This window comes from Pelodiscus sinensis, chromosome 27 (genome assembly GCF_049634645.1).
Source record: "Pelodiscus sinensis isolate JC-2024 chromosome 27, ASM4963464v1, whole genome shotgun sequence".
NCBI lineage: Eukaryota > Metazoa > Chordata > Testudines > Trionychidae > Pelodiscus > Pelodiscus sinensis.
Genome location: NC_134737.1, coordinates 12,189,779 through 12,205,637, shown reverse-complemented (window position 1 = coordinate 12,205,637; position 15,859 = coordinate 12,189,779). Strand labels below are relative to the sequence as shown.

Genomic DNA, 15,859 nt, shown 5'->3' with positions numbered 1-15,859 from the left:
CCATTGCATGCACACTGAGAACAAGAAGAATCCCTCCCACGCACAACCACAGGGAGGAGGATGGAGAACCCCCCCCACATTGCACATACATTGAGAACAAGGGAGAACTTCCTCACCACCTGCTCAAATGCACAGTGAGAACGATGGAGAATCCTCTCTAGGCCACATGCACTGAGAACAACGGAGAACCCCTCCCCCACAAGCGCGTGCAATCTGAGAACGGGAAACCCCTCTCCCCACACGCACATGCAATCTGAGAACACTATCCAGTGGCTGAGCAATCCTGGCCCTCTGCTCTGGGGACATGGGGCGTTTTTGATGCGAAGGCAAAGCCACGTTTTCCGGGGTGACGTTCTTAGCAATAGAAATACCTCCGTGGCTAACTCCTCGCCGGAAGGCACCACCGCACAACCCCATTTGGGTCACTTGAGCGCCACGGCGTCGCTCACGGGGGGACTGGCGCCGCGCCAACGCCCGCAGCTCTCACGCCACCTGGCACGGCAGGCTCTTACCTTGGCAGGTCCTTTCGTTGATCAGCAGCTTGTAGCCTTTCTTACAGCTGCACTCGAAGCTGCCCACCGTGTTCCTGCAGATGTGGTCGCAGCCACCGTTGTTCAGCCGGCACTCGTCGATATCTGCAGGGGTGGGGTAGAGACACAAAACATCCCATTACACAGACTGGCTGAAACCAGCGACACCAGCAAGAGAGCTGGTGGGTTGTGTTTAGAGGCAAAGGAACCAGCCACCCACAAAGAGAAAGGATGGCCTGAAGGCTAGGGTATTAGCTCGGCAATCAGGAAACGGGGGTTCAATTCGCTCATCCGTCACAGAGGCCCTGTGTGAGCCAAGCCTCGGGTCCCCAACAGCGCTGCCTTCTATCCCAGCGGTACTGGCTGGCTGACCGAGACACACTCCTTTACAAAGCAACGAGCAGTCCTGTGGAGACGAATGAATATCTAGGATCCACGAGCTCCGTGGGTAAAGCCCACTTCATCAGATGAGTTGGAGAGATATTACAGTAGAGGGAATTGCCAGCTAGACAGATAGGGTGTGTCTAGACTACATGCCCCCATCGACGGAGGCATGTAGATTAGACAGATCGGCAGAGGGAAATGAAGCCGCGATTTAAATAATTGCGGCTTCATTTAAATTTAAATGGCTGCCCCGCTCTGCCGATCAGCTGTTTGTCACGGTTATTTAAATTGCGGCTTCATTTCCCTCTGCCGATCTGTCTAATCCACATGCCTCCGTCGATGGAGGCATGCAGTCTAGACACACCCATGCTGATGCAACACTGAAGCTCAAAGGGAGTTTTGATGGTGATTTTAATGGAAGGACTGGGGCCTTTGGGGAGCTGCCCGTGATGGGACAGGATGACACAATAGAGGTCTGGAGGGAATCAGGACTCTGCATCCTTTCAGGTTTCCCCATCTGTCCAGTGAGGACTATAACATGCACCCGGCTCGCAGCGGTGAAAGGAAGATGAATTCATAGCTGCAGAATGCTTGGATGTCCCGGGTGGAAAGCATCTGTAAGGACACAAAGATTCGGCACAGTTGCCATTCATTCGCGAGTCGGCCTGAGGGCTCTTGGCTCTCAGAGACCCTGGGGAACGCATGTGTTAGAAACAGAGACTGGCAGAAAACAAAGGGAAAATCACCCTTGGAGAACAGGAGTGAGACAAAATAAACATGCTGGTTTCTACCGCCTCCTGACTTTTCGACAATACGTGACACTAAACAATAAACAACGCCCCCTCCCCCCATGTCCAAAGAGGTCCTATAACCTGCTAAAAGGTTGGGTTTGGGTTGGTGCAGAAAATTTACTGCTAGGAAACGGCCTGTAAAACAGAGTGAGTCTGGGCTGACAAATCCCAGGTAAGAGCTCAGGAAAACCTTGCCCAAAGCTTCATTCGCATCCCTCCCCCACTTCAGCTCCAGGACACCAGCTGCAGCTCCCAGGGGTTGTGGCTTTTCTTTTATTATTGTGAGTGATCTCGCCGTAAAACAGCTCCCAGCCGTAATAAAACCCCAGGCGCAGGGGATGTGGCTGGGGGGATTACGCTGCAGAACCGCAGCGGCGGTGTGCTCTGAAGAGTGCTAATGAAGCCCAGAGGGTCTGGAATCGGTCAGGCAGGTAGATGGCTTTCAGCAGGATGGCGCTTTCAACTACGGTCAAGTATCCCCAACTGCCACAAGACAGAGGGCAGGCGCTTTCCGTTCCCGGAGCTTCACCGTCTCTCCGGGGCCTGGCCAAGACAAGGATCTCCCACCAAAGGGACAGCACACAGTGCGGCTGTAGCTGTGCGGGACCAGATCTGCTTTGCCACTCACACCCACCCATGGGCACATGCATGTGTGTTGGAGTGAGTCCTAAAACCTCCAAATATTCCTCCTTGCCTTTAAAATAATGCACAGAGTTGCTGATAAATTAAAGCACAATGGAAGACAGGCCATTCCGCCAGCGTTTTTATTTAATTCCAGCTCCAGGAAGCACTCAGACTTGCATTTGCACCTACAGTTTGTTTTGCGGGTGCAAATTTCACAGGTGAAAACCAGGTCAGGAAAGAAGGCGCTTGTCTTTGTTACAGCCCCATCCAGATCGGCCTTCATCCAGACAACCCATGCAAACACAGCCAACCCCTGGGTTATCTCTGCTGTAGCAAGGGTGTGTCAGCCACCCAGCAGTGCCACACACATTGCGTGCGTACCTCCAGATCTGCCATCCCACCAACCTCAAAGCACTGGGCAAACATTACATCCACACTGACGCTGGGATAATGGGACAAGGGGTGTCTTGCCTTGGCACCCACACATCATGATTCAACCATGACCACCGGCAGGAATGTTATTAATCACCGCACCGAGGGAAGGGAACCGGGCCGTGTCACCCTGCTTTAAAGATAAGCCATCTAACTGGGAGAGCGAGTGTGACCTGGCCCAGGAAAGTGTAGCAAATCCAGATTCCCCAGCCCCCAGGTTTCATCATAAGAACAGCCCTCCCCGTGAGCCTTCCTAGGATGTTTCAACCCCGTTTCACAGGGGAGGGAGACGAGACAGGCTGAGCTGCGGACAGTCCAGCAGTGAGTCGCTGGGGGTGGCATGCAGGAGTCCGGGCACAGTGAGCTCTGCTCTAATGGCGAGCCCACCACAGTGTTTGTGGTGCCAGGCTGCGTGATTGCCAGCTGACCGAACCGTCCCCTGCTCCTGGATTTCACAGGGATGGGGGCGGACACCCCCCCTCGGCTGCCTCAGAGGAGGTGAATGTTTGTGCCTGAAGTCCTGCTGCAGTGAGGCACTTAAGCCCCAGACTGTCGATCCATGCACACGCCACGGTGCCCACCACCGTAGTATCTAGGCTCAGCTCTCCCATGTAGGATCTAACACAACATCCATTGCGGCAGGACCTCAGTAGAGATCTACCACAAACACACGGTCTAGCATGTCCACCCATGCACGAGGATCCACCTCCACTGAGAATTCTGTTCTTAAAAGCCAGCGCCCTGCCTGGCCCAGAATCCTCCAGAGACAGCCCCAGGCTCCGGGCACACTTAGGGCGTGTCTAGACTACAGAGTTTGGTCAACAAAAGTGGACTTTTGTCACCAAAACTATTCCTGCGTCTACACTACCGCTGAGTTCTGTCGACATAACGTCCACAGAACTCGGCAGCTGTGTCGACGGCGGTAAACCTCGTTCTACGAGTTCTGTCGACAGAAGGCGTTATTGCATCTACGCTGTCCTTTGCGTCTACACTCTCATGTCGACAAAGCGGCTTGCTTTGTCGACAGAACTGGATGCAGTCTAGACCCTCTTTGTCGAAAGAAGATTTGTTGACAGTGTCTGTTGACAAAGCCTCTGTCGACAAAAGCCTGTCGTCTAGACGTACCCTCATGGAACAGCAGTGCTCTTCCACACGGGTTTAATCCCAGAGTGAACGCTGCAGAGCCAGTTGTGGTGGGGCTGATGGGGAGGGGCGAGGGACGGGAAGCAGAGAGGAAGATGGCCTCTTAGCTCTACGCAGCTAAAACATAAGCAGCTGTCTTATCCGTTCCACGGCCACTGACACATTTCTCCATGCATGGAGCCCCCGGAGCTCCCCCTCTCCCCCCCACTCTCCCAGAGCCCTGGCCCTGGACAGAGCAGGGCACAACCAGCCCAGAAGAATAACCTGTAGAGGCAGAGCTGGGGAGGAATGTCACTATCATGCAGGGATCACACTCGGGGCAGCTGGGCACTCCCAGACTCTCCCAGGCAGGAGCCCCCATGAAGTAGGGCCCATAGGAAAGATGGCACTGGATTTCTGCACCCACCCGGAATGGCTTGTGGGATGTCGCAGCAAGCGAAGGAGTCATCCGTGTCCAAACCCGGCCTATTCCCATCCGCGTCACGGGGAGTTCCGCCTGCTCTCGCCAAGGCTGGATGTGCCCCCGAAGCGATCAAAGCCAAGTTTCTCCCAGCAGAGAATAATCCCCCAAGGGAGAGCTGTTGGCTCCACGCGCCCCCGCAGAAGCTGGGCTCACAGCTGCCAGGCCCTCGCGCGCTGGCCCCTTACCTTTGCAGGTTTTCCGGTCCGGCTGCAGCATGAAGCCCATCGGGCAGCTGCAGTGCACCCCCGTGGCTGCGTCGTGGCACTTGCTGTCACAGCCCCCGTTGTTCACGGCACAGGTCTCTGTGTGGGGGGAAGAGAGAGGTGAGCAACGCCTGCTTTTAAAGGGCGCCCGATCGAGGAGCGAGGTGCAAACCCGCCAGGCTGAGGGGCTTCCTGCCCAGCCCTCTCCAGCCTCAGGCCCTTTGCCTGCGGAATGGCACGAACGGCAAACGCTACTTGTCTTCTGGGCATCCCCTGCCCGAGATGCTGGAAAGGGTCTGTCCACACCGCAGCAGGCAGACCAGCTTGTGCCAGGGCACGGGAGACTCAGGCTGGCTGCCCGAGCTCAGACTCAGAGTGTTGGATCCCAGGCGGCAGCCGCATGGAGTATCTAGATGGCTCTTGTTCACATGTTAGTGCGGGTGTCACAGGGCTAGGCAGCTGCCTCTACACACATCCCCGCCCGTACACACATCCCCACCCGCACAGACATCCCCCGCCCGCACAGACATCCCCCGCCCGCACAGACATCCCCGCCCGCACAGACATTCCTCGCCCGCACATCCCTGCCTGCACAGACATCCCTTGCCTGTACAGACATCCCCCGCCCGCACAGGCATCCCCCGCCCACACAGGCATCCCCCGCCCGCACAGGCATCCCTTGCCTGCACAGACATCCCCCGCCCGCACATCCCCGCCCTTACAGACATCCCTCGCCCGCACAGACATCCCTCGCCCGCACAGACATCCCCCGCCCGCACAGACATTCCCCGCCCGCACAGACATCCCCCGCCCGCACAGACATTCCCCGCCCGCACAGACATCCCCCGCCCGCACAGACATCCCCCGCCCGCACAGACATCCCCCGCCCGCACAGACATCCCCCGCCCGCACAGACATCCCCCGCCCGCACAGACATCCCTTGCCTGTACAGACATCCCCCGCCCGCACAGACATTCCCTGCCCGCACAGACATCCCCCGCCCGCACACACATCCCCCGCCCGCACACACATCCCCCGCCCGCACAGACATCCCTTGCCTGTACAGACATCCCCCGCCCGCACAGACATTCCTCGCCCGCACATCCCTGCCTGCACAGACATCCCTTGCCTGTACAGACATCCCCCGCCCGCACAGGCATCCCCCGCCCGCACAGGCATCCCCCGCCCGCACAGGCATCCCTTGCCTGCACAGACATCCCCCGCCCGCACATCCCCGCCCTTACAGACATCCCTCGCCCGCACAGACATCCCTTGCCTGTACAGACATCCCTCGCCTGCACATCCCCGCCCGCACAGACATCCCCTGCCCGCACAGACATCCCTTGCCTGTACAGACATCCCTCACCCGCACATCCCCTGCCCGCACAGACATCCCCTGCCCGCACAGACATCCCTCGCCTGCACATCCCCGCCTGTACAGACATCCCCCGCCTGCACAGACATCCCCTGCCCGCACAGACATCTCTTGCCTATACAGAGATCCCTCGCCCGCACATTCCCGCCCGTACAGACATCCCCCGCCCGTTTGGGGCATCTTACTGTCAGCACGTGCCTACTTAGCCCACTTTGACAGTCTTGTGTGGTCGGGATGTAATGGCAGAGCCACAAAACCCAGGGCAGGGCTTTCTGCCGGTGAAGAGGACACCTGCCTGTGTGTGGGTGTCTGAGTCCCTGGTACAACAGACACCTCGCCAGCAGGAGGGCAAAGGGACAATTGCTCCAGAGCCTGGTGACTCAAAGAGAACTGGGGCTCCCGGCTGCCGCCGTTGCTACTGAGCCAGTGGGACAGCCAGAGCCCTGGGCCCTTTAAATCACCACTGGAACTCAGTGCTGAACACTCCATGGTGAGGGCCGGAGGGAGGGGGAGGGAAGCACTGCAGTCTGGCTACCCCTTCCCCACCTCTTCTGCCCCAGGCCATGCCCCTTGTGGCTTCACAGTGCAGCCACCCCACCTTGCCCAGGAGCCTGCAGAAGCTGTGCCCCCCCGCCCCTTCCTGTCACAGTCATTAATAGTGACACCATCTCACAGTGATGAACAGTCAGGCCGTCTCTGTCTCTCCCTCCCTCCCTCTCACACACACAGAACTTGCAGGATCTTTTCTCCCTGTGTTTTTTCTAACCGCTCCTTGGAGGGAAACCTGGAGCTTGGCTTTCTCCATCTGGAAAGCACGGATTCTTTGTTTCCCATGAAAGCGGGGGGAGGGCGGAAGAGACACAGGCATCTACCTGTGCACCAACATCGCACCTGTCCACAACACGGGGCTCGCAGCCAGCAAAGGGACTCACAGAGCGCAAAATGTTAAAGTAGGTCCTACAGAATCGCCGAACAGTTGTTGCCACTAGGTATTCCTAATGTCTCATCAATAGTGTGGATTTTCTTTTGCAATAAATGTTCAGGTACTGGAGAACAATTGCTACTAGCTTAAATTGAAATATAACTGGAAGCATTTTAAGGGAGGTCAAAAGTGGGCCAGAAATCTACTTGGTAACATCCCACGCAAGTACAGCCTTCCGAATGCTTTGCATTTCTGTCCTGCCTTCTTTGCCAGAGGGCGTCATGAAGGCCAAGACTATAAAAGGGTTCAAACAAGAGCTAGTTAGATTATGGAGGTTAGGTCCATCAATAGCCATTAGCCAACATGGGCGGGAATGGTGTCCCTTGCCTCGGTTTGTCAGAAGCTGGGAATGGGCAATCATTTGATGGTTCCCTGTCCTCTTCACCTCCTCTGGGGCACCTGGCATTGGCCAGTATCTGAAGACAAGAGATGGGGCTAAATGGACCTTTGATCTGATCCAGTATGGCCACCCTGATGTTATTTCCAGCCACAAGACCAGCTTTTGTTAGCTTGCCCTACATCCTGAGGCGTTCATTGGCATCCCGGGGATACAGATCGGTAAAATGAGGGAATAAGAAATCTAAGTAACTAACCCCGGGTTTCCTGCTGGGTCAACGGAACAGCAGGAAAAAGAACCCAAGAGTCCAGGTTCCCAGTCCCCCGCTCTAACCCTGGACAGCCCTCTCTCCATCAAAGAATCTGTTTTTTAGGAACATCGGACTCCCTTGCTTGAAGCATGGCGGACAGGAAATGGGGACTGGTCCATTCTACCAGGAGCCACTTTTTCTGTCTATTAAAACAGCATGTCAGATGTAACACAGGTAAAAGCCAGAGCAGCTGTGCAGGCAGGTTTGGCGAAGGGAATTGAGGTGAGAGCGCAGTTTGCTGGCTGGTTTCAGGGGAGCACATGCGAGCTAGTAAAAGCCCTGCATGTCGCCACCGGCCACTCCCAGGGAGTGGGAAAATGGAGTTTGTTTGTAACTGGAAGAGACTTCCGGCCTTCCAAAGGAGCAGGCTGTTCTGGTCCACACCCAGCAAGGACCTTGTGCCTGTCTTTAAGCACGTGATTAATTCCATGGAGTTCATGCTGGCTCCTCTCATGTTTAAAGCTAGGCAAAGGGGCAGTAAAATTAAAAGTTGTATAAACCCCATGTAAGTAGAAATGGTTTTTCCCTTTACAATATTATAATTCGAGGGGAACAGAATTCGGGGAATAACTTAGCGATGCTCGTGCAGCGTTTGCAACCCACACAGCAGTGCTAGGCAAGGACAGGGAAGAGGGGGACGAGAAGTGAATCTAACTAGAAACATGGGGCCAGATTTTCAAGTGCTCACCTGATAACAATTCTCAGAAATGTCTGAGCCCCGTTTTCAGGCATGACTTAGGACCAGATCCTCAAAGGTATTTTGATATGACAGTCTATTGAAGTCAATGGGATTTAAGTTCCTATATTAGGTAGATATATTTGAAAATGTTACTCAGCATTCACCATTTGATTTTCAAAAGCCACCCGTGCGATTCTGAAATCTGGAACAGATTCTGCCATCCTTACTCATACTCAGCAGCACCTTGCTTCACTGGCAGTGTAAACTGAGGTACGGACAATGGGATTGGCTCCTTGAAGTGAAAATGACAAATCTATTTGCATTGTTCAAGCTGAACGATGCTTTGCAAAAGAACCAAGTACAGACCACATCAATGGCAAAGGCCATGTTTGATTTTTTAAAATGGTAATTACTTCGGATCAACAAGCTCATCGTTGCTGCTAACACATAAAGAAGCATTGTATTAAACGCAACATTTTCATCTTGCGCAATGTCCCTGTGAAACCAAATCGTCATTTTTGTACAAACCACTGGAACAATGCTTTGAAATTCATTAAGTTGTTAATGAAGACCAATAAAATTTCCCTTCCAGAACATTAGCTGCTTGGATGAATGAGCCATTTGGGCTCAAGGAACATAATGTGCTAACCCACCAAAGAAATTCATTGGAAAAGAGAAAATTCTCTCGTTGCGGGAACCGCATGAAGTGTAATTGACTGAAACGCCTACCCCTATCTGCTGCGCTGGGGATTTGGGATTATTATTCTGTGCATGTCCTCCTGCTGCTATTTTTATGCTGTCTCATCATAAGAGAACAAAGGGACCATTCTATGAAATTAATGGTCAGTAGAGTTACAAAATGTAATGCTAAGGACATATTTCTCTACCTATCTATCACTGGGATACTTACATTGCACACAGCCAACCCCCGGAACTCCCCTCTGTTGGAAATACTAATACTAATACTACCGCTGGATAATTGTATCACCATTAGGGACATCTGCAGTGAGGCAAGAACTGGAGGTGAACAAATGGCATGGTTCAGCCAATGACTCATGGTTCAGCCACAGGGGTCAGGTAGGTCTGAGTCAGTTTTCTGAATAGGGAGATAGGGACTAGTGGGTTCTAGTCCCACAAAGGCCTTTGTGCTCAGCGTAGGAATAGTGCGACCATAGAGAACTGAAACGTCAGGGTGTCAGCCGCTCAGAGGAGCAGAGAGAACACACTGCATGCCAAGATTTGACAGAGTTGGAGGACATGTCTCTCTCTAGTGGCTGCCTTGGTGCTCCGCCTCCTGGTGCTCCTTCCACATCAGAGTGATGAGTCTATCTCCCTATGACCTTTATATGCAGAACCAAGAGCGTCAGGTTGTATTACAATAGCAACGAGAGGCCTCAACCAAGCTCAGGGTCCCATAGTACTAGATGCTGTACACGCACACGGTCAGAGACCGTAACAGCCCCAAAGAGCTTACACCCTAAATAGACATATGGGCTGGAAGGGAAACCCAGGTACAAATTAATCCATGCTCACCTAGCAAGTCAAATGGGGACTAGGCTAGAATACATCTCTCCCGATTGCCAGACCAGCAGCCCATCTACTAGGGCATGCAGCCTCCGGACCAGGAGGATCTCTTATTATGAGACAGCATGAAAACTGGCAGCTACAGCACGTGCACAGAACAATTCCAAGGCCCAGCACTAGAGCACATGGCTAGATGGATGCATCAGACAATTACACTTCACTTGCTCCCTTACAAGAAGAAAACTAGGACTCTGCTCTTTTCCAAGGACTTCCTACTGCGAGGGAGGTGGCAAATCAGGACTCTTAAAGCCCAAGTGATACACGAAGCCATGGCACTAATATTCGAGAAGAGAAACTTGATTCAATCTTCATTAACAACTTAATTTAGGTCTGGCTGCTCTTCTAGTAGCTAGCCCAGAAAAACCCAGTGCAGCTTAATTTAACAAGGGAACCATCAAAGTAAAAATGATGCTCTGAAAATAATGGCCCCTCCTGTGTTACCAACCACTGAGACGGTGCCACCTGAAAGGGTTACCTCTGGCATGTGCAAGGAGCCTACGAGCTAGGCACACCCCTCGCCGAAATTCCATGCTCCCCGATGAAATAACTTGGAACTGAAGCTGCGCTCTTAGCATGTCTCAAAATCCCGCCCCAGCGCCTGACTCCTTCGGCCCCTTCGACAATCCCATCCTACCATTCCAAACCAATGGAATTCACATCTGACCCGTGGCGCTCTGTTTACATGGAGGAAGGCAAGAGCCCAGTCAGCCAGACTCCGCTATTGTGATAGTGCCGCGGGGCATGCAAGATCACAGTCGGAGTAAGCTGGCATAGTTCTGATTTCAATGGAGTTACACCCGTATACATCTGATCAGCACCTGGGCCCATCACTGGAAGTTAGGAGCCTAGATACCTTTAAGGATCTGGACCTGGACCCTCGTGGAGACAAGGAAAGCTGCTACAGAAAGGGACTGGCACCGGTGCCGTTTTGCCTGGTGCCTGGCTCCACCAGTGCACAGAGCAGCTTTGCCTAGATCAGTGGCCCCAACGCGGTGCCCACAGGCGCCATGGTGCCCGCCGGGGCATTTATGTGCTCCCACCGAGTGACCAGGGCCAGCCCAAGCCATTCTTGCACCCCGGGCACACGGCGCATGCGTGGCCCCAGCCCTGGGTGCATGCGCAGTGCCACCCCCAGGGGCGTGGCGCATGCGCAGCCCTGCCCCCGGGCGCCTACCAGCCCCAAAAGGTTGGAGACCACTGGCCTAGATGTTGCTTGGCCACACTGCAGTTGGCGGTAGGTAGACAAAGGGCAACATTCTCAAAGGTGCCTAAGAGATTTAGGAACCTAAGTCTCACGGACTTTCAAACGGCCTTTGAAATGGAGACTGAGGCTCCAAAAACACCCGAAGCCAAACTATGGCTCCGGGTTCGCCCCTGCCTGTCTCAGATCCCCGTAGACAGTGCTTTGCTTGTAGCGCATTCCTTAGAGACGGGGTGTGCGATGGGATCCCTTGCTCTGCGCGGATATTAGCCCTGGGTGGCGGGCCCAGGGTGCGTAAGCATGACTCACCGAACCACACAGGGTTTTGGCAAGTGGGAGCAAAGCCTCCTCTGCCTCCCCTCCCGAAAGCTGTCGTCTCCTTCCCTGACCATTGCACAGCAGCGGAGCAGGCTGCAGGCTGCACAGCTCACCAGCAAACAAAAAGAGCCTTCTGGCTTAAAACAACAACTCAGATACCAGCACTGACGTTACCTTTCCCCTGTTCCAGGGCATCCGGGCAGGCCACAGCTGCTCCACACCCTCCTTTATTATTCCTGGCTGTCTCCCCGTGCCCCACTACACTGAGCTTTGGAACTATGGGGGCAAGGAAAAGATGTGAACCCCGGCTATTTTCCTGCATTCCCTAGTCCAGCATGTCCCTGCCTGCACATAGTCCCTCTCTTGGAAGGATGTTCTTTCAATAATAAATGACAATGAACATTTACAGATTATAAAAAAATTCATAAATGTTAAAGCCAGAAAGGACAAGTGTAACTGGTATATATGGATCATTCACCCACTACTACAATGCAGCCACCTCTGAGGTGAACATGACAGCTGTTCAACAGCATAGTACAACATTACACAACAGTTTAGGAAGGGAAGTGAAAAAGACTGTTGTATCCAAATGAAACTTGGAGGCAGTGTGGAGATTAACATCCCTACTTTTCACATGCCACAAGACCTATAATAACCATAAGTGTTTGTATGTCTCATCTGAAATCAGTTTCCCAAACTGTTTTCAGCCTATATCTGAGTCAGAAAGGAAAGTTTCAAGGAGCTAACACCCCACCAGAAAAAACAATGAACAGTCCTGTGGAAATTACTTTTCAATTCTCTATGCTGGACTATGTTGAGATTTCAGATAAAAATCAAAGATTCCTTAAAGGAAAGCAGACTAACAATATTAAAGTCAAATTCGTCTTCAAAGTTTTGTAAAAATAAGCTTTGACACAAATAAAGACCAAGAGAAAATTCTCCAGCATGTCACAATACACTTTGCCCTGCAATGGAAAAGATGTTGCCTTTAAACAAATCAAAAACAAAATAAACACAAACTTTCTTCTGCTCTGTTTGCAACCCCCACGCTTCAGCCTTGTGCTAAGGTTTGCTCAGAGTTCTTCCTTCTTACTAGTGTAATTCCACTGACTTTTGATTTACATACATGTAAGGAAAAACAGACTCCACCTTGGTGCATGTGAAATTGACCAGCAGTTATGAACACAAATTAAACCAGTTACTCAGTTTTCCATCATCTGAGCTGAAGCGAATGCTTAAAGCAAGCCACTAGACAGGGGCAAACTACATGAGATTGTAAAAATTCTGTCACATCTGCAGTGCTTTTCGTAAAAGAGATTAGGAAATGGACTTGCTGGGTATTCTGTTTTTAACAGGTGGAGCTTGATTTTCCTTACTTGGCACCTTAGTCATTTACCCTAATGCAAAGTGGGTGCAAGGTGGGGGCAAACTGCTGCTATTCTGATTTGGTAGCATTTCACACCCACTCTGCAAGATGTAAATAAGGACACAAGGTTCACAGCATTGGAAAATCAGGCGCATGATCATTAACCTCAAACGGTCCTTGGTTTATTTGTAGCCTGTTACCAGAGTATTAGGTTTTCCGTGTGTCTTGTGTCTGCCTGTGTTTCTACTGCACAGTCCTACTAATGCTGCCATATAGACTTGGCTCATGTGGAATGGAAAGGTTAAATCCCCACAGCACAGCTTAGACCAAGGGGAAAAAAAGGGCACCAATTCTGACACGTACCCTGAGGTGTCGCATTGATTTCAGTGGATCTACATTTGATTTGCAAGAAGGAGAGTGAATGCAGGATGATGCCAACATCTCAGAAGCCTCACTGCTGTCCTTGATTTCTCATCCTCATAAGCAGGGACTGTTTTAATTAATGCCTATTGAGTCCATCACAATGTGTCCGGGCATGGTACAAAAGTGAAACCAACCACAACTAAAACACCGCAGAGCTTTGCTCAGCAGCTATGAGAGAACTAGTTGCGCTCTGCCAAATGAAAACATCCAAGGAGGAACAAAACAATTCTGGGAAAGCCTTAAAAGGAAGAGCGGGCAAGAAAGGAGATTAGGCCATGTCTATGCAGAAGATCCAGGCTGATTCCAGCCAGAAGATGCACGGGTGCAAACCGTCTGTGCAGGTTGGCAAAAACACTGATGGAGGTTAGTCCTGTTTGAAATGGGAATAAGCCTCACTTGGTACATCTGACAGAGAGATAGCGTAGCCTAGTGGAGGGTGTACTGGACTAGGATTCAAGAGATTTCAGTTCTATTTCTGGCTCCTCTGGCATGCAGCCTTAGACAAGTCCCTGGGCCTCAGTTTCTCTAAATCTGTAAACTGGGAGTAGCGATACTGACTTCCTTTCTAAAGCACTGAGATCTGTGGATGAAAAGCGCAATGTAAGAGCCAGATGTTGTCAATCTTATGCCTGCCCTGTCCACACTACGAGACTGAGCAAGGGTGAACTGGCTCTTACCAACCTTGAAAACAGCTGCTGAAGGATTCAATCCTGTGACTTTCATCCAATCCGCTATTGGAGAGTCTGGACCGGTTGCTACCGCAGTACAAAACCACACCTGCTGAGACACAGTAACTGCGGAGAGGGTTTCCCCAGCCTGTCCAAGGCAATAACCACGCTACTGAAAACTTCTTAATGCCGGAGCAGGTTAGGGTGCAGCCCTGGCTCCCAAGGCAGGAGGTGCTGTGGAGGCAGCAGGTTCCACAGGAAGAGAAAGTCCTTAGCCTCCTATCACAGAGATCTTTCTGTGTGACCTCAGGGTTGCAGGGTGCTTCACAAGTAGAGTGATTTAAGCCTGCCAGGGAGTAATGGATTGATGATATGCAGAACAAGTGGCCAAAAATTGGGGTAATGTGCTGCAAAGCCTCCCCTCAAAAGTAGCATCTGCTATTCTAATTACATCCCTCCGAGGACACATCTTCATGACAGCTGTTTGTGCAACTGCAGCTACTACGCCAACATTGCAACCCGCAAAATTAACAACAAACCTCCAGGAGAAAAAACAGCAAGGTGCTGGGATGTGCTTTTAAAAGCCAGCAGGCAGGTTTCTCTAGTGGCCATAACAAGGGAAGGCCCTGATTTTCAGCGATGCTTAGCACCCACAGCTCCCATTGGAATCAACGGGCTCTATCAGAGCTCAGCACCTCTGAAAATAAGGCCTGGGAGTTCCAGGGTTCTAGCCCTGGGCGAGTCAGTTCACCTTTGATGTGCCTCGGTTTCTCCACTTTTAAAGTGGGGCTATTGCGTACCTTTGTAATGTGCTTTGAGATCTTCAGATGAAAGGCGATAAGTGCAAAGTATCCTATGCAAAGTGGTAGAAATGTAGCCGTGTTAGTCTGGGGTAGCTGAAGCAAAATGCAGGACAATGTAGCACTTTAAAGACTAACAAGATGGTTTATTAGATGATGAGCTTTCGTGGGCCAGATCTGAGGAAGTGGGTCTGGCCCACGAAAGCTCATCATCTAATAAACCATCTTGTTAGTCTTTAAAGTGCTACATTGTCCTGCATTTTGCTATGCAAAGTGGTAAGTATCCTATGCAAAAATTTGGAGGGGCCAATTAAAGCTGCCAAACCCAATGAGAAGCCACCGCACCATTGTATCTCCCTTCGTGCGCATGTCTGAGGAACTATTTCCTTAGTTTCAAGGTCTTGTCTAACACACTCAGCCAAATTTTCAAACAGCCACCTCTCCTGTCCCCATGGTATTTGCACATGTGCTTGGATTTGCTGGCCTCAAACCCGTGCGTTGGTGCACAAGTGGGCAGGGAGTCTGCATGTGTGAAAACATGGAGCGTATGAGCACCAGTCTGCACAAGCAAGACAATGATTGTGAGGGTGGAAAATCTTGGGGCAGTTCAAGGGACCGGCTGGCAAAAAAACCTGAGCTTTTGCTTTATTTCACAGAGCCTACATTGGGTCAGCAAAGATTAGTATATGACAGTTAATGCACTGAATTCGTGTTGCTTGTATCACAGCAAACATGGGCGTGGGCAAACCAGCAGGGGATCTATGGAGATTGGAAGCAAACTCATACAGACCCTGGGGTGGGGCTTGGACACTGACAGCTCCACGATTCACGGCAAGACACCCAGCTGCAAGGAGGGAGAGAGAGGGGAGGAGAGGGAAGGTGGTGAGGGGAAGAGGCCACGCGGCAGATCTCTGTCTCATTAGTCCAGGCAGCAGGACAAGAGCGAAGAAGAGTATCCGTCAGGGAGTGCACATGGCTGGCACGTTCCCCAGAGTCCAAACCAGAAGCAAAGGCCAACAGAAGGAGAAAAGAGCATTTATCCTTTGCCAAGCAGAGAATAAAATATAGGACAGAACAGATGCCCAGGCTTCTGGGTTCCTGGCTAGAGGAACTGCCTGCTGGGAAGAGGAGAGGGCACTGACCATCACTGATGCACAATCCCCCCCTTTGCAAACCAAAGAGGAAAAGACCCCTGGCCCCTTCGCAGTCCCTTTCAAGGGAGAACGCAGAAGGGACCCTCACTCAC

At 51.9% G+C, this 15,859-nt stretch overlaps 1 protein-coding gene across 6 annotated transcripts in view; it reads right to left on the bottom strand.

Annotated features, from left to right (window-relative positions):
* The window catches only part of SCUBE3 (signal peptide, CUB domain and EGF like domain containing 3), a 106,691-nt gene that overhangs the window by 25,833 nt on the left and 64,999 nt on the right, over positions 1–15,859 (bottom strand). For all 6 annotated transcript variants that reach the window (XM_025181014.2, XM_025181015.2, XM_025181018.2 and 3 more), the window contains 2 exons: positions 4,553–4,669; positions 513–635 (listed from right to left, as the gene is read on the bottom strand). In XM_025181014.2, coding sequence (XP_025036799.2) covers positions 513–635; positions 4,553–4,669 — 240 coding nt within the window. The remainder of the gene's footprint in view (positions 1–512; positions 636–4,552; positions 4,670–15,859) is intronic.